At 42.9% G+C, this 22611-nt stretch overlaps 1 protein-coding gene across 4 annotated transcripts in view; it reads right to left on the bottom strand.

Moving 5' to 3' along the window:
• Positions 1-2100: 2100 nt before the first annotated feature.
• arhgef28a (Rho guanine nucleotide exchange factor (GEF) 28a) overlaps positions 2101-22611 on the bottom strand; it is a 393722-nt gene continuing 373211 nt past the window's right edge. For all 4 annotated transcript variants that reach the window (XM_080189269.1, XM_080189270.1, XM_080189271.1 and 1 more), the window contains 2 exons: positions 8731-8853; positions 2101-6724 (listed from right to left, as the gene is read on the bottom strand). In XM_080189269.1, the coding sequence (XP_080045395.1) occupies positions 6543-6724; positions 8731-8853 (305 nt within the window). In that variant the 3' untranslated portion in view covers positions 2101-6542. The remainder of the gene's footprint in view (positions 6725-8730; positions 8854-22611) is intronic.

Here is a 22611-nt window from a genome sequence, read left to right as displayed (position 1 = left end):
ATGAATGGGATGGATAGGATAGAGGTGGAAAGACTCTTCCCGCTCAAAAAAGACAGTAGGACTAGGGGGCATAGCCTCAAGATAAAAGGGGGGCAGTTTAGAGCAGAGTTGAGGCGGAACTTCTTCACTCAAAGGGTGGTGAATCTCTGGAATTCTCTGCCCGTTGAAGTGGTGGAGGCTGCCTCGCTAAATATTTTTAAGACGCGGGTTGATGGGTTTTTGATAAGAGAGGGGATTAAGGGTTATGGGGAGAGGGCGGGAAAGTAGAACTGAGCAGCAACAGATCAGCCATGATCTTATTGAATGGCGGGGCAGGCTCGAAGGGCTGGATGGCCTACTCCTGCTCCTATTTCTTATGTTCTTATGATGTGGGGTATGATTAGAACTTTGTTTTCATTAGAAATTAACCACTTAAATAGATTTTAAAGCTTCAAACAAGTTTCATGAATGGGAGCTTTTCACTATCAAGAGTGTAATAGTAACAGCTATTATTAGAAATTTATGTTTTTTCATCTCCACACAGCTCCTTAGGATTGCTCATGGTGAATACTGAATGAGTAGCAATGGAGGTGATATGTGGAAATGAAGGGGTATGGACTTGTGTGGAGGGCTTGAATTGGTATGGGTTATGAGGAGTCATGGGGTGGTGGGGAGTATGATCTTGTTTGGAGGTGGCATGGGATTAAAAAGGCCACTGGTTCTGGGTGGGGAAAAGGCTGGCATGAATGGTAGTATGGCAGTGAGAGGTGAAAGGAGGTGTGAGGGAGTGTGGGTTAGAGAGTCTAACAACCTTTAAAACAATTGAGACAAAGTCCCAGAGAACTAAGTCAAGCTTTCTAACCAGTCCACCTCAGCATTTGCCCACCCAGTGGTTGCCTCGGGTCTGCTTTTGGGTCACTGGGCCTCACTGAAAGTTACCTCTGCTGCCCTGGAGTGAAAGTTGGACTATTGTAGTTTTAAATCTGAGTCAGGAGATTACCTGAGCTGAGCTAGCCACCTCTGTAATGAAAACCTGGTCCTTAGATCTAGCTGATTCTATGGACATTGTTGGGCCAACAGGGAGCATCTCGCCCACCAGAGAACTGGCAGGGAATCCCCATTATTTCCATGGAGAAGACCTGACAGAATCACTTAACTGGCGCTGTCAGGCCTTTCCAACGATTGAGGACGTTGACGATGCAAGTCCTGCCTGCTAACAGTTGCCGGCTGATTAGAGGCCAGCAATTCTTCATATTGTCAATGTCAATTTGAATAGTGGCTGCTGCTGCTGCACCCACTTGAGGGTCGTGATTACAGAATGACCCCTGGCCATAGGTGAATGAAGGTGGCTGGTGGGGAGGGGCGGGGGGGCTTCAGAGGAAAGGTCAGTGGAGTGGCTTTCAGTAGACATGCCAGAACCAATTGTGGGTGCCTCAATCGGACATAGAGTGCTTGATAATGAGGGACATTTCCATCTCCCTCGTCCCCGCCCCCCCCAGCACCCCCCCCTAAACATTCCCATGCGGTCACCATTTCACTCGAGCCACCAGGTGGGCTCAGGGATCATTGGTGCCAATTGGCTCAGTAATGAGTCGAATTGGCATGTGACCCCTGGCCGCCAGGAGTCTCACATCTGTCCCTTCCATCTTCCCATTTAATGGGGGGGCATTTTCCCATCACTGGTCTCCCATGATTAAGTGAGGCCAGTCAGTGAGCTGAATGCACATTCTGATGGTTCAGGGCACAGGCACTGTGAATATAACCACAACTCTAAATATACATATAAGAAAGGTCGTTACAGTTATAAAACCAGTTTACATGATCATCTAAACAAAATTATTAAACAGGATGTAGTAGTGATTTAACTTATACTGGTTACAGCTAAATGCAACATGTAACTGTTCATTCAATTTCGTTTCATCCATACAGGAATTGTGGCTCATGGCATAATATACGCAATTCCTTAAGCAAACAGATATTTAACACACCTGAGCACTCTCTCTGACATTTAATAATATTCTAGGCTTAAAGACAGCTAGGTACTGATTTGTGTACAGAATTTACTATGAGTTTTGAGTGTTGAGCTTATTTGATGCAATCCAGCCTAATTGGTAGAAATGGTCAACAAAATAATAATGAATGATTTTATTCATTTATCCATTATGCCTTTCAATTGTCCATTTATCTTACCCAACTTCATACCATAACAACACCTTGCATTTATATAGCACTTTTAACATAGTAAAAACAGCCTAAGGCATATCCCCAGAATGTTATCAGACAAAGTTTGACACAGAGCCACGTAAAAATATATTAGCAAAACTGGCCTCAAATTGGTCAAACATTAGGGCTGGAATTCTCCCACCGTTCACACCCCATCGCCACTGGCAGTCAGAACAGAGAATCTGGCGCTTAGCCAAATTTCTGTTCACTGCAGTGGGACTGGAAAATCCCAGCCCTGGGCAAGTCAGAGAATCTGGCCCTAAGTTTTAAAGAATGTCTTGAAGGAGGACAGGGAATCACAAAGGTTTATGGTGGGATTCATCCCTGCAGCACAAGGGTAAGGAACATTTTCTTGGAACTGATTGATTAAATTTGTCTAATTAAAGCACTGTCATTTGCTGGATTGATGCGCAAAATGATCAATAATTGAAGTGTGAAGGTAGAGTCAAAGTTGCACATTTAAGAACATAAGAATTAGGAGCAGGAATCAGCCATTGAGCCGCTCGAGCCTATTCTATCATTCAAAAAAATCTTTGCTGGTCTTCTATCTTTCCCTATACTATCTCATGATTCCCTTGGTATCCAATAATCTGTCAATCGCTGACTCAAATAAAGTCAATGACTAAGTATCCACACTCTCTGCAGAGCTCTTCATACTCCAGTCCTAAATGACCAAACCCCTTATTCAGAGACTGTAACCCCTAGCTCCAGCCAAGGGAAACATCCTCCCAGCAGCAACGCTGCCAAGTGCCTTACGAATTTTATGCATTTCAATTAGAAATGCAGACCTAGTCTACACAATCACATGTCATAAGGCAATCCCTTCATCCCAGGAATCATTTCAGTGAATCTTCTGTGGCAAATATATTCTTCCTTAAGTAAGGAGAGAAAAACTGTACACAATTCCCCAGATGTGCTCTCACCAGAGCTTCATACAATTACTGCAAAACTTCTTTACTCTCATGCTCCAATCCCTTTATAATAATAATACGGTAAACAGGAAAGTAACTTTAGTACAATTGAATATACTTCTTAATACACAGCCTTCCTCTGCACTAGACCATCAGTACACCTACACTGTGATGCAAAAAACCCCTGTACTAAGGTGACAATCTTGTATAGGGGAAGTTGGGTTGTAGAGTTGAGAGAAATTCTGTGGCTGGAATTCTCCAGGCTGTTCACATCCCGCCATCGCTGCCAGTGAGGACGGAGAATCAGCCAAATCTGCATTCACTGCAGCGGGACCAGCAAATCCACTGGCGTGAATGGCTGGAGAATCCTGCCTCATACCATTGCATTAGATCTTAAATTGGTACTTTAGAAAAAGCACATGAAACAAATCTTTTGACATTTCAAAACAAATGAGAACAAACCGGACCACAGGTTGTCATTAATTACAGTTCAGCAAAGAAATGCAAACTCTAATCGTTGACTGTTTTAGTGATTAACGAACTCAAGGGGCACATTATCTTCAACGGCAGCCAAGTTTCCGAGATGAACTGAAAATTGGCTGAATTGGAGGAAATGGAGGAGAGCTGAGCATGGAGTTGCATCAGCAGCAGGGAGATGTCCAGCAAGGTGCCTTGGGGATTAGTGTAATACATGCGAAAAGTACGCTGCTACTATCATAGCTGGGGTATGTGGGAGAAGAAGAAAAGGACCACAAATAAGAGAGCAAATATGAAAAGGAGATTTTAGATTGGGCAATTAGACTGGCAACTGACTGGCACTTACTGTTCGCAAAGGGATGAGAGGAAGGTGGGTGAATAGACAGTGGAAATATAACCTAATTGACATGATTCTGCAGCTTACAGCAGAGGACAATGATATGGACTGTTTCTGGGTGGTCTTTTGAAACCCCAGGACATAGTGTAACAACAATGAAAAGAAAAACAAAGATTTTAAGATTTCCAGCCAGAGGGCTGAAACACAAATCTCAGAATGGCAATGAATTAGCACAAAGCAGTGCTGTGGCACCACCTGGAGTATTTTATATGATTCTGGTCACCCATATTACTGTGAGGAGAACACTCTACTGGTGAAATTACAGCGAACTAATTTGATAACATGGATTAGATACCTGTACTATAAGGAGACTGTACACAAGAAATGTCACCAATAGGTTCAGAAATCTAAGGCATACGGATAAATTAAACCACTTTACTGGCTGTAAATCACTTTGGGACATTTTGGGGCCATAAAAATATATAAATGCAAGCTCTTTATTTAATAGAGGACTGTATTTAAGAGAAAACACAAATTCTACAATACGGGTCACAGAATTAAGACAGGCAGTTTTGATTTAACAACTTTACAAAGAGGACAGTGAATGTGTGGAACAGTGGAGAATGAATAGGGTTGGCAAATTCAATATATGGATAGCAATATATCATGGAAAGCAACTAAAGGTGATGAGAGGCGAGTGGGTTATCTCAGCTTTGAAGAAGAGTCATACGGAGATGCTCTCTCCACAGGTGCTGCCAAATCTGTGGAGTTTGCTCAGCATTTCCTGTTTGTATTTCAGATTTCCAGCATCTGCAGATTTTACTTTTGTTGTACACATCGAGTATCTGTTATCCACGAATTCCATAAACCCAACACGTTAAAAAAAACACATAAAATCCTCAATACCCTTTAGCACGGGATGTCTAAGGCCAGGATTTTCTACTCCCAATTGCATTGGATGGGTTCGGCAACAGGAGTGGAAAATCTCGTGAAAGCAGTCAAATCGTGATCCTTGTTGACAATATACAGCTACTTGACCTGTGCAATAAAAGTAAACCCTGCAGATGCTGGAAATCTGAAATAAAAACAGATGGGTGCAATTGTCCCCCACCATCAATGATGGAGTACGTTTTCACATGTTCAACGTTTGGAACATTCTTTAAATTAGTTAGTGTATCATTCTCAGATCTCTATGACAGAATCAACAAACTCCACCCCCATCAGAAAATCCCATCCATGTTGGGGTAGGGAAGGATGATTGGTCTCCTATGGTGCATCAGATGAGCACATCACCTGGGGAGCTTAGATGAGTGTATCGCTCAGGGGAAGAGGGTCATGGGCAGGCACTGCCCCCTGTGATAATGGTGAAGTGGGATGGGGGTGGATAGAAGCTCCAGGGTCGACTTCTTTGTGCTGAAGCGGCCTTTAAAAATGGCTTCCCGATACTCGAGAGTCTAAGTTGCTGGCGAGGCGGGCAAATCAGAGGCCGCCCCCCCCAGCGATATGGCACGGGTCCTGCTCTTTGATGTTTATATTTCTATTTGTTGGACTATATGGCAGATAAAAACACTGTTGCTATCGGTGCTTTCAACGCTGCTTTTCCTACCCTTTGCTGATCTCTGGGAAAATTTCATCTAGTTGTTTGTCTGCACTATTTATCTTGTCGTGAACAAGTCAAAAAGAAACTTATCATAGGTACTCTGCTTTTATAATTCACATCTTATTATTCTAATCATTTTGTTTACTTTAGGCTATAGCTAACCTAGGCTTCGGCCATTGTAATGTAAGTTTATATCAGATAACCCAAATGACCTGAAATCTGAAATGCAATCAGCCTCAAGGGTTTTGGATAAATGATGCTCGACCTATAGCAGGTTATGACATTTGCAAAGTGAACGATGAGTTAAGGAGAAGTATAATAGTCTCCCCTAGGCCGGAATTCTCTCATGTTCCAAGTATTTGAAAGGATGGTATAAAAGTCGGGCATAACTCAGTCAAACAAGGAAACCTCAAGATTTGTAACTGAAAAAAAAATACTGTATTCATGGAAGGATCAAATTGCAATTGAAAGCCAACTTTGGTGATGTCTAAGTAGGCCATAAATCACACTGAACACTTTTAATAATGACAGGCTGTAGAATTAATAAAATAAAACAGAACCTGCGTAGTGGGAGGCCACTGTGACCCTGAGAAATTAAGCTTAAACTGAGTAAGCAAGATAGTGTTTAACCTTAGAAATAGGACCTTTGATTAAAGAAAATCAGATTATTGTAATTAATAACTTAAGGGCTACAGGCAAAATATCAAAACCTGCCCTTGAAATGAGAAGACTGCAAGTTGGATACGGTCTTTTTCTGATTTATAACTGCCTCAGCTAGCGTGACGTAACACATGATATATAGTGTTTCATATATCACAATCTTATCACTAAACTGAAAAGTGTAATAAATTTCATGAAACTTCAAGGTTCATAAGCATATCTGGGTCTACAAGGCTTAGTAAAGAATTAACTGCCAGATTTCAGCATTTGTAACATTTAACTGAATGTGACCAAGAGGTCAAGGTGCCCATATGTTGTTCCAGTTTGACTCTAAAGTGCTAATGTTGAAGGACTTTCAGAAGTAGAAAATGTTCTCCTCTTCAGCTCCATCCTCTTGTCCATTTTTGCTTTCCTGTGGGACGTATGAGCATTCCTGCATTAACAGCTGCATCACCCGCTGTGACTGTAAACCCCCTGGATGCAGACTGCTTGGAGTTGGTTGCTGATGAGACAAGGCTGTTTGTTTCGTGTTTGGGTCTGTACAATGAAAAACAAAGTTAATAAAATACTGGATTCTAATGTTAAGAGTTTCAGAGCTTGATTTTAACTGGCTCTGCCTGATACAAACCAGGCCTGGGGAGGCAGATACGATTAAAATGAAGTAGGGGACTTAGTTCTTTCGTTGACTGGTCTGGCTGATTTCAAGTTACACTTCTGGGTGATGAGGACACCTGCTCAAGGAGGTGGGGTCTCTTTAAATATGCAGATTAAGCTCTGCTTGCATCATTGGGCCTAAGCTGCCATATTAACTTGAGATCTGGGGTAGAATTTAATGCCGCGCTGCAGGTGAGTTCAGAGGTGTTTGATCAGATAGAAGGGTGCGAGTTGGGGTCCCAGCCACCTTCCTGACTCCCCTGATCAAGCATTGTGTGGGAATGGTGGCGTATGGCCATTAAAGAGCCAAATCCCACTGCCACTGCATTCAACCAGCAGGGCGTAAGGTATTCACCATCAGGGGAGGCCAGCAACTTACCTCATTGACAGGCACTCTGGCATCAAGAAAGCAAGCCTGCTGATGGCAGCGTCCTGCCATTGCTTCCAACCTCCCTCCCCGCACCTCAACAGCGACCCTCTCCCACCATCCCCAGCCTGCATTCACCTCTGTCTGGGATCCACGGTTGATCTCTCCTGCTGGACTGAGAGTGATATTGGCAGTGACCACTGCTCCTGGTGGTGCTGCCTGTGCTGCTCTAATTGGCCACAATTTAGTGGGATTCCCTTCCTGGATGATGACTTTACCCGCTGGGATTGTGGCAGTGGCATTTTGCTGGCCAATCGCCAATGTCTGGCCATTTGGTCAGGTGTTTCTACAGAATGTTAATAAGGTCCAGCTGATCAGACTAGTTACACCTGCCTGTTGCTGCTTATCAACAGTCAGGCCACGTTCCACCCAGGAGTTAAAATTGAACCCTCCAGGGGCAATTTTCCCATCCCACCTGCCACAGGAATTGTAGCGGGCGGGGGAGGGGCCATGCAAAGACCTGTTGGCCTCAGGGAGGATTTCCTGTTTTTTGGCCGAGCTGGAAAATCCCGCCCTCTGTGTCTCTTTTTGATCTGCACTCCTCCAGTCTGATTCTTTAGAATTAAACTCACACCCAATTTCAAATTGGTTCTGCAATTCAGTATTTTTTAGAGACATTTGGAAGTTTCATAGCTGGCCAATTCAAAACCGATATTCCTCACTGAGTAAGTATTGATCATTTGAGGGAAAACTAAAAACAATACAGTTGACTTGTGTTTCTGCATGCAGCCAATACTGTTAATCTCTACAGCAAGTTTCCTCCCACCTTCTTAACTATGATATTGCCAAATATTAAAAAGTCACGTTGGAAAAAAAGGATCAAAAATAGAAATGAAGTTCGCAACTTTAGCCACACTGGGAGAGCTGGATTCACTGAAATAATGACATGGAGTGCTTGAAACACAAAGCAGGTCTATCAGCATCAAAACAGAAAACAAGGCCAATGTTTGAGGTTATTTTTGTTTCTGGATATTCATCTGTCTTCTCACATTTACAAGCAGGCCAGTTCAATGTGTTTCCAATGTCATGTTTTTATTTCAGATTTCCTACAGATGTTAGCTGGCTATTATTTTTCACAATGTCTCTTTTTGCAAGAAAGCATCAAGGGTTTGAAAGTCTTCATCAAGCACACAATGCAAATGTAAAGCCACAAGATTAGTTATTGTGTATCAAAGTTATTTTGCCGCACCTCCTACACTAACTCCATATTGCATGGGTGCCAAGAACTCCCTGGTAACATGCTTAAGTAGTTGTTCTTCAGACTGACAATCTGACCAGAAAGTGTCGGCAGACTGTTCAACTATGCGTGCAAACCAGCCTTAGCAGAGTCTCTCCTCATCTAAGATTCAAAGTGAACAATTTCTGACAGGGGTTCATTAGATCAGAAACAGGAATCCTGATTGATTTCTTCCTTCCCTAGCTTTGGGACATTGAAACCAAACATAGCATTCGACATGCTCACCTGAATGGAAAATCAAACTCTGTTGTTCCAGTAACACATGACTTGAAGAACTACTGGTTTTATCAGCAACATCATCTTTTGTGGGAATCATTTCTTTTATATAGTTAAGTTGGTCACAGGAAGCTATAATTAGTGGAAGAGAAAAATATAATGTTACTTATTTTCCGCATGGATGAAAGCATCATCTTCTCCTATTCAGTGATAACAAATAGTATTTGCACAACAATGGTTACACACACACGGCAGGATGGGTGAACTTCATACAACAGAATTTGCATTCTTCTATGGTACAGTTGATAGTTATTAGATCACATTTCATAGAATAAGAAACTCTCATTGTGCATTCAATGTTAAAACTAATAATGCATTCACTCATCACGATCACAAGAGCAAGAGATAAATTTGAATGAAGTCAACCCTTTGACCCAGTTAATCTCAACATTCCCGAATACCAACAACCCCAACTTCATTTTAAAGCATTTTGGCTATTTTTTAAAAGATGAATAATGTGTACTTTTCTTCAGATATTCTTCCTTGCATTCCACTTCAGTTATTGTTCACCCCATATCTAAGAATACTCTCTGAAAGGGGCATTTTGCAAAGGTGTAGATAACTATTTCATTAAAACAGGGTAGTTATAGTTTATGAATAAATACCAGTAGTTTCAGAATTCCATGAATAAGTAAAGATGTTAGAAACTAATTGAAGAAGAGCACCAATGAGGACTGTAATAATATTGAAAGCATTAAAGAAGAATATAAGAGAGCGAAAGGGTATGTAGATTTATATGAGCCCATACATAGGCCATTCAATCCAATTGGTCTGTGCCAGCATTTGTTTTCCACATGGGCCAGGTCCCACTCTAATTACCTCATACCATCTGCCCCAAACCTTCCATTCCCTTCTCCTTCACATGAGCATCAAACCTCCCCTTATATACATTAACACTATCTACTTCAATTGCTCCTTGAGGCAGAAATTCCCCATTCTAACCACTTTGTGTAAAGAAATTTCTTCTAAATTCTTTATTTGATTTGTTAATGACTACCTTATATACGTACCTCCTTGTTCTGAACTTAGCCACAACTGGGAACCATTTCTCCATATCCCCCCTCTTGAATTGCTTCAGGATTTTAAAGTCTTTTTGTCTTTTCATGGCCAGAGTACAGAACCACAGCCTGTTCAATCTTTCCAACTAAATTGCAACCTTTCAATTCTGGCAACATCCTTAAAAATCTTCTTTGCATTTTTCCAGTGTTTTAATATCCATTTTCTAGTGTGGAGACCAAAATTGCACACAATATTCCAAGTATATACAAACCAAGGTTCCATAAAAATGTGCGATTACTTTCCTGTTTTTGTACTTCATGCCTCTAGAAATGAACCCAAATATTTTGTTGGTGAAACTTTTTGCCTTATAGCAGTGTTTAAGAGGCATCTTGATAAATACATGAATTGGTAGAGAATAGAGGGATATGGACTGCTTTGAGGCAAAAGGTCTTTATTTTGGAAAGGTGTATGTCGGTGCAGGCTTGGTGGGCCAAAGAGCCTGTTGCTGTGCTGTATAGTTCTTTGTTCTTATCAATTTATGTTGCTTATTTCAATGTGTTATGTGCTTGTATTTGATAAACAAGCTTCAATGTATTACCAGTCAGAGGAATTTCCCATAATTCCTAATCTCTGTTTTCTATCTTGTAACCATCTGGTACCTGCCTCTTACTCCACACACCCTGACCTTTGTCATGAGCCTTTTACGTGGCATTTTAACAAAAGCCATCTGGAAATCCATGTACACCATATCCATTACATTGTCTCCCTTAGAGGAGATGGTGGTCTAGTGGTAATATGCTGGACTAATAACCCAGAAATCCACACTAATGCTCTGGGGCCCCTTGAACCAATGGAAGGCTTGCTGCTACCTAATCAAATGCCTGAGTGGCATTGAATACAGTGAGTTGTCCCTAAATGAGGTGACACTGGGCTTTTGCTGACTCTCCAGCCTGTGTGCAAGAACCCCACTGCCTCCAATAAATACTGGCCATGGTGTCTCATACTTGACTATTTAGTTTCATAGTTTATCTATTAATGTCCCAAGTAGGCTTACATTAACACTGAAATGAAGTTAGTGAAAATCCTCTAGTCGCCACACTCTGACGCCTGTTTGGGTATACAGAGGGAAAATTTAGCACTGCCAATGCATCTAACCAGCCTGTCTTTCAGGCTGTGGAAGGAAATCAGACTACCTGGACGAAACCCACACAAACATGAGGAGAACATGCAGACTCCATACGGACAGTGACCCAAGCTGGCAATTGAATCCGGGTCCCTGGCATTGTGAGGCAGCAGTGCTAACCATTGTGCCACCGTGCCACCCATTTTGTTATGTTTTAGTGGAATATATTTTTCCTGAAATCTTACTGTTCTTTCCTTTAAATATTACCCACTGTTTTTTGTAACTCTGTCAATAATTTTCTCACATTTACCTCCCTCTTAGTTGGCTTTTATCCAATCTATTACTGTGGTCCTTGTACCAACTACATCTCTTTTAATCATTACCTTAATCTTTTTATAGAGTGATTACTCCCACAGTTAACTTCTTTGGTTCATTTTCCATTACTAGGTGTAGCAGTGTTTCCTCTCTTGTTGAGTCAGGAATGAGTTTTGTACCAGCTGCAGAAACTCCATTCCCTTTGCCCCTTTCACTTCCTCCCCTTGCCTCTTCATTTTGGGATCTGCTGAAATTATTCATGAATGTAATTCTGCACTTTACTCCTCATTTTGCAGACTTGTTTACAAATCTCTCTGTCCACTTCCTTTTCATGACTGGTCACAAAGTTTGATTTGACTTTGCGATTCCCTATTTGTCGATGTGCACTTGTTGACAGTCTGGAGCTGGACTTGTATCATGGACTTGTTCTCCAAAACATGTGACAACTACAGCCTTACGATCAGCACGAAGAAAGCTGAAGTAATGTATCTTCTTGTTCTGGGGAAGCCCCATCTTGAGCCCAAAATGTCAATCATGGCCAGGAGCTGTCAGTAATGGATAAGTTCACTTATCTCAGCAGCACTCTCCATTAAACTGTCTACATTGACAGTCTGACACATGCAAGAATCACCAAAGCAAGTGTAACCTTTGACAGACTTCAAACATCAGCCTGGAAACAAAGAGAAATAAATCTGCCTAGCAAACTGAATGTCTATAGAGGATAGGTTCTGTCCACTCAATTTTGCATTTACAAGACTTGGCCTGTACAGGTATTATGCCAAAGAGCTCAACTCTTTCATTTGAGCTTCCTTCAGAAGTTTCTGAAGACCTGATAGAAGTCTACAAGAATATGAGGGGCATGGACAGAGTGGATAGTCAGAAGCTTTTTCCCAGGATGAAAGAGTCAATTACTAGGGGGCTCAGGTTTAAGATGCGAGGGGCAATGTTTAAAGGAGATGTACGAGGCAAGTTTTTTTGCACAGAGGCTAGTGGATGCCTGGGATTCGCTGCCGGGGGAAGTAGTGGAAGCTGATACGACAGTGACTTTTAAGGGGCATCTGGACAAATAGAGGGATATGGTCTCCAGAAGGGTAGGGGGTTTTAGTTCAGACAGGCAGCATTGTCAGTGCAGGCTTGGAGGGCCGAAGGGCCTATTCCTGTGCTGTAATTTCTTTGTTCTTTGTATCAGATAGCAGGACTAAATATCAGAGACTGAGGTGTTCACCCAAGCACCCACACCTTATTGATAGAGTCACAATGGAGTTTGGCTGAACATTTAGCCAGTATGCTTATCAAAGTAAATCTATGAACAGCTTGAGGCTGGGATGCACTCACAAGGCAGTCAAAGAAAGCGCTACAAGGACACTCTGAAGGTTCCACTGAGGACTTCTGGCATTGACCTGGAGTCCTATGACAATATTACGCAGAATCGCTACACATGGTGCAACCAAATAAAACATGGTTTGTCCTCCTTTGAAAGCAAGTGCATATCAGAGACAGAGAGGAGAGGAAATCCTAAGCCAGCAACTCATCCAAAACTCAATCATGTATGGTAACTATTCTGTCCTATTTGCAGCAGAACCTTTGGATGTAGATTGGCTTTAGCATTACCCATGTAGCCATTGGAACCCTACTGAACATCTCACATGATGAACATGGCCCCCGAGCTAAAACTAGAGGGCATAGGTATAAGGTGAGAGGGGAGAGATACAAAGGCTTCCAGAGGGGCAATTTTTTCACACAGAGGGTGGTGAGTGTCTGGAACAAGCTGCCAGAGCTAGTAGTAGAGGCAGGTACAACTTTTTCTATTAAAAAGCATTTAGATAGTTACATGGGTAAGATGGGTATAGAGGGATATGGGCCATATATGGGCAATTGAGATTAGCTTAGGGGTTTTAAAAAAAGGCAGCGTGGACAAGTTGTTTCCATGCTGTAAACCTCTATGACTCTTTGGTCATTTTTGCTTCAAAAGACAAACAAGCAAACTATCTGCCCAATTATCCTTTAGTCAAAAAACTGAAAATGGCTCTGATCAAAGTCATAAATAACATTCCATATGACTGTGATAAAGGCAAACATCTCTCTTCATTCTTTTTAACCTGCCTGTGATCTTTTACATGGGTTGTCACATCAGCCATCTCCAACGCCTCTCACAGACATCCAGCTGAGTAAAACTGCCCCTGCCTGCTTCCATGCTTATCTAAACAGCTGAAGCCAGACATTTATCTACAATTGATTTGCTTCCTGCTGCCACACTATTGCCTCTGTTATCCTCAAAAGCTTTCATTGACCACTCCCACCTCTTATCTGTATGTAGCCCCTTACCTAGATGCTAGTATCAGTTAAAGGTAGGTGACATTTCTTAAAGGTAAGGTGCACTGTGTCTGGATGAGATCCTGGAAGTTATTTTGCAGATTATTCTGGCCTAAGAATCACTCAGTAATGGCATAGCATGGAAGGGAGGGGCCTCAACATTAATGGCATTTGGGTTGAAACGGGAGGAGAAATGTGCTCTATTCGTAAGGATCCAGGAGTTTCTGAGGAGGCAATGGGATCAGATAGCTGATACCAGATAGCCATGCTGGTCAGTGCCAGGTATCAAGCCACAAGAGCCGGATGTGCTGTCATAGGAACACAGGAGCACAAGTAGGCCAACTGGCTGGTGGAGCTGCTCCGCCATACAAACAGATCATGGCTGATCATCTACCTCTACCCAATTTTCCCCACCATCTCCACATCCCTTGATGTCATTATTATCCAGAAATCTATCAATTTCTCTCTTGAGTATGCTCAATGATTGAGGTGCCACAGTCCTTTGTGGTAGAGAATTCCAAAGGTTCACCAACCTCTGAGTGACTTGATTTGATTTATAATTGTCACATGTAATAGTATACAGTGAAAAGTATTATTTATTGTATACTATACAGACAAAGCATACTGTACATAGAGAAAGAAATGAGAGAGTGCAGGATGAACAGTTACAGTCACAGCTAGCGTGAAGAGAAAGGCCAACTTAATATGAGCTAGGTCCATTCAAAAATCTGAGGGCAGCAGGGAACAAGCTATTCTTGAGTCAGTTTTTATGTGACATCAGACTTTTGTATTTTTTTCCCAATGGAAGAAGGTGAAAGAGAGAATGTCTGGGGTGTGGGGTCCTTAATTATGCTGGCTGCCTTTCCGCGGTAGTGGGAAATGTAGACAGAGTCAATGGATGGGAGGCTGATTTGCGTGACGGACTGGGCCTCACACAACTTTCTCTTGTTTCTTGCAGTCTTGGGCGGAGCTGGAGCCATAACAAGCTGTGACACAACCAGAAAGGATGCTTTCTATGGTGCATCTGTAAAAGTTGGTGAGAGTTGTAGCACACATGCCTAATTTCTTTAGTCTTCTGAGAAAATAGAGGCGTTGTTGGGCTTTCTTAACTTCATGTCAGTATGGTGGGCAGGACAAGTTGCTGGTGACCTGGACACATAGAAACTTGAAACTCTCGACCATTTCCACTTCATCCCCATTGATGTTGATAGGGGCATGTCCTCCACTACACTTCTTGAGTGAAGAAATTCCTCCTCATTCCAGTCTTAAAGGGCCTGCTGCTTATTCTGTGACTATGTCCCTTGGCGATAGACACACCAACCAGCTCAGGGAAGCATCCTCTCCACATCTAACCCAATATATTCTTTAAGAATTTTATAAGTTTCAATGAGACTTTTCTCATTATTCGAAGTTCTTCAAGGCCCAGTTTCTTCAATCCATCCCCATAAACCACCCTACCGTCTCAGGAATCAGTCTGCTGAAATTCCACTGTACTCTCTGTATGCAACTATGAAAGCTTAACCACAATTGGTCAAGATTATAGTAAAATACTGCTCGATGCATCATTAACCCCACTCTCTCCTCTCCCCAGATATTGCTGCATCGTAGTCAGAGGCAGGTTAGAAACTACTAAAATGATGGTGCACTCATACCTAATCCTCCTTCTCACACCCCACTTCCTCTCAATCCACAGTCTCTTCTGATAAACTGCAGATGCAGTAAGCACACACCTCTTATATTTCTTTTTACTTCATCGCAACTCTGCCCTCGTGCCTTTCAGATATCCAAGAACTGAAGCCAGGCCAAGGCAATAGAAGAGCGAGAGGTGGAAGAGTAAGAAGACAGTGATGATAAAAGATTGTCACTTGTTCTCACACTGGCAGGAGACTGACACTACATTTCATTCAGACACTAGTAAGAGTAAAACTGATGCCAGCTCCCTAGGAAGCAAGGTCACACGTGTTCTGCTGCATTACTCTCAGACAGGCACTTTGCTGGGGAAGGCTGCAGAAGAATCACAGAATCCCAACAGTAGAAACCATCTGACCCATCGAGTCTGCCACGACTCTCTGAGTATTTTACCCAGGCCCTCTACCCCATCCTATTCCTGTAACCCCACATATTTTACCATGATTAATCCTTCTAATCTACAGATCTTGCAACACTAAGGGGCAACTTAGCATGGCCAATCCACCTGACTTGCACATCTGTGGACCGTGGGAGAAAGCTGGGGCACCAGAGGGAATGTGCAAACTCCATACAATCATCAAGGCCAGAATCAAACCCGGGTCCCTGGCGCTGTGAGACAGCAGTGCTAGCCGCTGTGCTAGCCGTGCCATTCTTGAGAAGGCGAAAGGGTTTGCATTGGCAGACCTGACAGAAAGCCTGTAAAAGTGCATGTAGAAGTCTGGTGCCAGCATTGCACAGGGGTTTGTGCAGAGCTTGACTGCTGCTCACAGGCAGGCTCAGTGTTCTGCCTTGTTAGGTCAGACTCTGCCATCATGTGTTGTGGATGTCAGCGTTCAAAGGTCTTTGTCACGGCCGACTAGCAAGTTATCTTCCAAAAAATGACTAAGATCGCTGAGACACCTCCCACCAGAGTGAGACACAGGTGGAATCTGTTGTGATCATTTGGAATCCCCTCCCCTCTATTGCCGCTCCAGCTTTGGTGTTGCCTGAGAGCCAATGAGGCCACACTGCTGCCCATGGAGAAGTGGCACAGCCCAAATCTCAGGACGGTATTTTACACTGAATGGTGGGGCGGGGGGAGGACATCGGCAAATGCTTTTTTTTATAGTTATTGAATAGATTTATAAACAGGGAAAACTGAAAGAAGGAAAACCTTGAGTAATATTGAAATAGCTTCATATATATTCAAATTATCTGAGAATCAGCCGCTTAGAACAAAAAAATAATTTTGGTTAATTACATTATATTTGTTCTGCTACCTCTTGAAAGGAAAAGGCAAACACATTTTACTATGGACATTTATAACAGGGTTATGAGCTTAAAGCTTTATTACGTGGCCCAGATCAACTTAAGTGAAAATTGATCTTGCCCCATTTGGGTAATCACAGCATTTTTTCCGCATGTGAGCTTACTACAAAAACTCTAGAGAAAATGCCACTGCGATTCACTTCATTTCAGTAAAATCTGGCATTGTACAACATCCGTTTTACCACATCTTATCCTTAACGTTTGGATGGTGCAGTGTTACCTATAAAAGCCAGACTAAAAGGATCATAAATGTATTACAAGGATTCAATTATTTAAGTGTTGGATATGATTCATAATACCTACTCAATATGTATAGTGGTCTAAACTCAGCTTCTATCAACATACTGATGCCAAGAAGAAGGTAATATCTGATCACTGGTAGTGACTTTAATATAATGCTCAATTAAAGGATTCATTGCTAGCATAGAGGAAAGTGTGACATGGGGCCAAAGTGCCTCGAGTAGAAAACTAATTTAAGACAATTCTGAAAATGTTGGCTATACCACATTTGATTAAATGGTTCCTAAAATACTGAATGGCTATAATAAAAGTATTGCTGGCACAGATCAAGCATTGCAGAAGTAGGATTTCAATCCAAAATCCACTGTAAGTCCTTAGCATAACTCTATGCAAACATAAAAAAGACCAAAACAAAATGGATGTTATTTCAGGCGATTAGGGGATTTTGCGGTAGGGTGAATTTTTAAAGTAATTGCTTCCTTCCTTTGTCTACATCTATTCATCATCACCCTGTTAGTTTATGTGCAGTAAATCAGAATATAGTTAGTGAGATCACATAAATCCTTCAATGAGGAACTTCTGGAATAACAAGATAAAGAAAATTGAACAATTTTAGGCCAACTGATCAGAGTCAAACTCTCGAGTTAAAAACGTGCTTGGAGGGTCTTAATTAAGGAAAGTTCAGAGAGAAAGAATGTTAGGCAGCATAGCATTCTAGCAGATGAAAGGAAGGAATGGAAGGTTTGTAGAGAATGCTGGGAATTATGGTGACATTGACATTGATGCAGCAATCTCAGATGAGCTAAAGAGTTTGTTGACATTACCAGGCATAGAAGAGGTGGTACAACTGAATGGTCAGGGGTTCAGATTATAGAATCCCGACAGTGCAGAAGGAAGCCATTCAGCCTATCGAGTCTGCACCAACTCTCTGACATCCCACCCAGGCCCTATTCCAGTAACCCTGCATACTTACCACACAAATCCCCTTAACCTACACATCTTTGGAAACTAAGGAACAATTTCCCATGGCCAATCCACCTAACCTGCCCATCTTTGGACTGTGGGAGGAAACCTGAGCACCCGGAGGAAACCCGTAGACATGGGGAGAACATGCAAACTCCACAAACACAGTGACCTGAAGCTGGAATCAAATCCAGGTGCCTGGCACTGTGAGGCAGCATGCTAACCATTGTGCCACCGTGCTGTCCCAAGGACGACAGTGGACTTCTTCACTGATGAGATGACTGAGGGGAAGAAACTGCAAGCAATAGGAAGGGCAAGGTGGAGGGAAAGAGACAGAATTGGGAGTTTGGAGAAGGGTGGTGGCAGTAAAAAGGAAACAAAGCAGCAACAGAGAGCTTCACTTCAGCACCAAGGAATCCTCAGATTTTCCTCACAAAGTGACGGTGATATGTGAGCTAAAGAGATGAGGTGGGAATTGTGATGAATAAATTTGGCACTGCTTCTGTTCTGGAGGATAGCATTCAGTAGTCACTGAGTTTCAGTGGGAAAGAGGAGCAGCAGTACAATTTGAAAAGATTCAGTGAGAACTGACATGAGACAATCAGGCCAGATGAACACCAAACGCATTGCAGTTAAATGACCTACAGGTATCTACTCAAGGTCGTGAGTTTCTGCCATGCAGTCTTCATCAACACCCAGACCTTTGGGCACATGGTGGGGAGGATACCCCATAAAGTAGGATATCAGAAAATTGTGGTATGTGGAGAGAAGGATTTGCTTCTTTTTCTTTTCTGCTGACATTGCCTCATTTTTAAAACATTGTGACTCAAAGCATGCTGTGGTAAATCTCTGGAATTCTCTACCACAAAAGGCGATGGAGACCGGATCATTAGAAGAATTTAAAGTGGAGGTGTGTAAATATTTGATAAATCGAGGAATATGGTGAAATGGCATAGAAAAGGAATTGAGGCTGGCACAGATCAGCCATGAATAGCAGGGCAGGCTTGATGGCCTGGTGGCTCCTCCTGCTTCCATTTCTTGTGTACGTGTGTGTGGCTTGATAGACAATTTGTTGCCATATTGAGAGACACAGCTTCCAGTCATGAATGTCAAAAATGCTGTGCTTCAAGAAGAGCTTCTGAGTATTTTTGAAATGTTTTCTTTGTCTTCCTCTGGAATGCCAGCTGTTTGAGAGTTAAGAAGACATACCTAGCGTAGGGCCATTGGGTGTGTGCGTATTGGGGACATGGTGGTGGGGGTGGGGGGGGGGGTGGTGGTGACAACAGTAACTTCATTACAGTGTTAATGTAAACTTACTTATGACACTAATAACAACCGTTTTGTACAGTAGGATTTTTGTTGACTTACAGGGGTCTTTGTTGTCAAATACTCAGCTGGGTCAGCTGATGTGGTGTTGGATTTCCTTATTAATGGTTGCCTTTTGAGTGAGGTGGTTGCCAAGGAATGGAAAGTGCTCAACGTATCCCAAAATCTCTTCAAGACTTTAGGACGGTCGTGCTCGGCCCTGAAAGTGCACGCAGTTTTGAGGTGGTGCAGGCATGCGGTGGGATCCCCCATGAGCATTCCCCTGCTTGGATAGAATTGCACATTGGCCCAAAGCCTCAGCCCCCCTCCTCGGGTCAAGTGCCCCGCAGCATGTGCCACCTTGCGGAAATGTCCTCTGTGCCTTTCTCCACTGTGCGGAGGCATTTCCTGTACAGGCTGCTGCTGCACACATTCCACTACCATATCCTCGCCTGTCGTCCCAATACACCTTGGCAGGTCTTGTTGCCGTCGGGCAGTGGAGGTCCCCAGAGAAGGTCCCTTTATGGAGGGATCTCCCCCAATTACATCGGGGACCTGGGGTGGAGGGTGATGCATGCAGCAGTTCCGCACAACCGTAGGATTCACTGGTTCACGGGCTCCGAAGCTTGCCTCTTCTGTGGCCTTGTGGAGTCTGTGGACCATGTCTATGTTTCATGTCTTAGGTTGCATTCCCTTTTTGTATTCCTGAAGAACCTTTTATTAATGCTTTGTTTGCACTTCAGTCCCATGCTCCTAATCTATGGACACCTGGTGCGGAGAGGAGCAGGTCGGGATGGCTACCTCGTCGAGAACCTGCTCCTGGGCCTGGCGAAGCACGCCATTTACAGGTCCAGGCAGTGAGTGATCGAGGGGGCCATCCATCCTGACTGTCTGCCCCTCTACCATGCTACGTTCGCGGCCAGGCGTCCCTGGAGAGGGAGCATGCGGTGTCTGTGGGCGCAGTTGACGCCTTCCGTGCTGTTGGGCACCACAGGGGCTGGGGTGCATTATTGACCCTAATAATCACATTTTAAGTTGATGTTTTCAAGTTTCTTTTGTACTTTGATTTTGTTTGAGCTATTCCCCCTCCTTTTGGGGGGCTGCCCCTTTTATTTTGTCCTGATTTAATTTGAGTTTGTTTATTTGGTTTGACCTTAAAAGAGGCCTATATGGGAGGCGGAATTTTTGACTGACTCATTGATATGAGTTTTGTTTTGGCAAAATTCAAGGATAGCCTATGTTTCTTGTATGCAGAACTGAAGACATCAAGAAAGGCTCACATATCTGTTGCAAAGTGGGCAATGACACTGCAATCATCTGCATCTATGGAGGTCAATTTAGTTTTGGAATGGAGACAACTGAGGTTAAAGAGTTTTCCATTCAGATCAGAAATGGGAATGTTCGCTTTCAATTGCACAATTTTCAGCACCATTTAGACTTAGAAGCAGCTGCATGTACATCTGCAGCAAGACCAAAACAACATTCAGGCTTCAATTGATAAGTGGCAAGTAACATACATGCCACGCAAAGGCCAAAGAATGAGCATCTCCAACAAAAGTAAGACCATCTTCCCTTGATATTCAATGACATTACCATTGCTGAATTCTTCACTATCAAGACCCGGGGATTACCATCGACTAGAAACTGGACCAGCCATGTAAATGCTGTGGTTACAAGAGCATGTTAGAAGTTGGGGATTCTGTGGAGGGTAAGTCAGCTCCTGACTCCCCAAATCCTACCCACTGACTACATGGCACATATCAGGAGTATGACAAATACTCTTCAATTGCCTGGATGTGTATATCTCCAATAATACTCAAGAAACCTGACACCATCCAGGATAAAGCTCCCACTTGATTGTCACCCCAGCCACTGCTTTAAACATTCACTCCCTTCTCCACTGACACACAGTGGCAGCAGTGTGTACCAATGTAAGGATGCAGTGCAGCAATTCACCAAAGCTTCTTCTAAAACTATGATCCCTACCACCTAGAAGGACAAGGGCAGCAGGTACATGGGAACACCAGTTCCTGCAAGTTCCCCTCCAAGCAATGCATCATTTTGACTTAGAAGAATATTGATATCTCTGGGTAAAAATCCCAGAACTTCCTCCACATAGCACTGTGGATGTACCTACATCTCATGATCTGCAGCAGTTCAAGAAGGCAGTCCACCACAACTTCTCAAGGGCAACTAGGGATGGCCAGTAAATGCTGGCCTTGTCAGCAACACCTGCATCCTATGAACGAATTAAAAAACTAATATCCTCGTAGCTATTGCCTAATTCAGCATGAACTGAGGTTGGAATCCAGGACCTTCCCAGTGTTACTTGATGAGCCCTGAGTAAACCACTAATTGTGGATATTGAGATTATTTCAAAACACTGATGGAACTAACCACAGTGAGCAAACTATTCATCCAAACCAAAGTCAGGTACCAAAAGCCTCCAACCGCGCCTGTAGCTGGATTTCTCTGGTGCTGCTCCAGTGAATGGAGTTTTAGCTGGACACCTAATTCTCCATTCTTGGTGGCAGTGGGGCGGCCATGGGCGAGATTGGGGAATCCCACCTACTGCCTTAGGTTCCCGCCATAAACTCCATTCCCTAGCCACCCAAACCCTCCCTCCTTGGCAACAGAATGTGGTGGAACTGACGTTACTCATAACTCTAATGTTGTATCAGATCATGGGATGTACTCCCAATGTATAACCATTCCATCAATAAGACCTGCTTATTTCCATCTCCATAGCATTTTCTAGTCCTGCCTCAGATTACTGGCCACTGAAACTCTCATTCACAGTCTTGTTACTTTTCGGTTAGACTATTCCAAAGCGCTCCTGGCCAACCTGCCACATTCTACCCTCTGTAAACTAGGGGTAATTCAAAATTCTGCTGTTGTGTCCTTAACTTAGGCCAAGTCCTGTATATTCAGGACTGTAGTTGGCTTTTGGCTGCTCTCCAAATTTTCCCATCCCACCTGCAATGCTGCCCACCACAGGCAGGACAGGAAAATTGTGCCCCATGTCTGACAGCAGGACTCGACTGGCTATTTCAAAGGCAAAATTGATTTCTGTCTCGAGCCTTTTCACTTCTCAGCGCTGATCCCTTTTTATATTAAGCCACTGGCTTGCTAATCAATATGTGGTGCAAATGTTCATTTGAAAAATGCAGAAACACAACAATCAGATCAGCTTTTCAGGGAAGTTGATAGCAATTTTTTAAAATCCCCTTGAAAGAAACTGATCTTATTCGAAAAGGTGCCAGGCAGGAACATGCTTTTTTTGACTCCTAACCTCACATCAATGTTCTATTGATTTTAGTCTAGATCAAATTCACAAAGATGAGAACTTACAGAAACTGAGGAATAAATAGTTCAGATTTAAAAAAAAATTCTCATTAGGTTTCAGAGCGAAATGCTGCATTGATTACGGGGGGAGCTGTTGAGAACTACAAAGCAGGAGACGACTGCTTCGCTGCTATAAATTGCCAATATAAATCTCCTGCTGATTTCATATAGCAGTAAAGGCTCATTACATATATCAGGCAGGTCATTTAATAACCACTAGTACATCAAGT

This window comes from Carcharhinus amblyrhynchos, chromosome 5 (assembly GCF_965287045.1).
Source record: "Carcharhinus amblyrhynchos chromosome 5, sCarAmb.v2.hapA, whole genome shotgun sequence".
Classification (NCBI taxonomy): domain Eukaryota; kingdom Metazoa; phylum Chordata; class Chondrichthyes; order Carcharhiniformes; family Carcharhinidae; genus Carcharhinus; species Carcharhinus amblyrhynchos.
The sequence above is the reverse complement of the archived record's forward strand: the minus strand, read 5'-3'. Positions and strand labels throughout refer to the sequence as shown.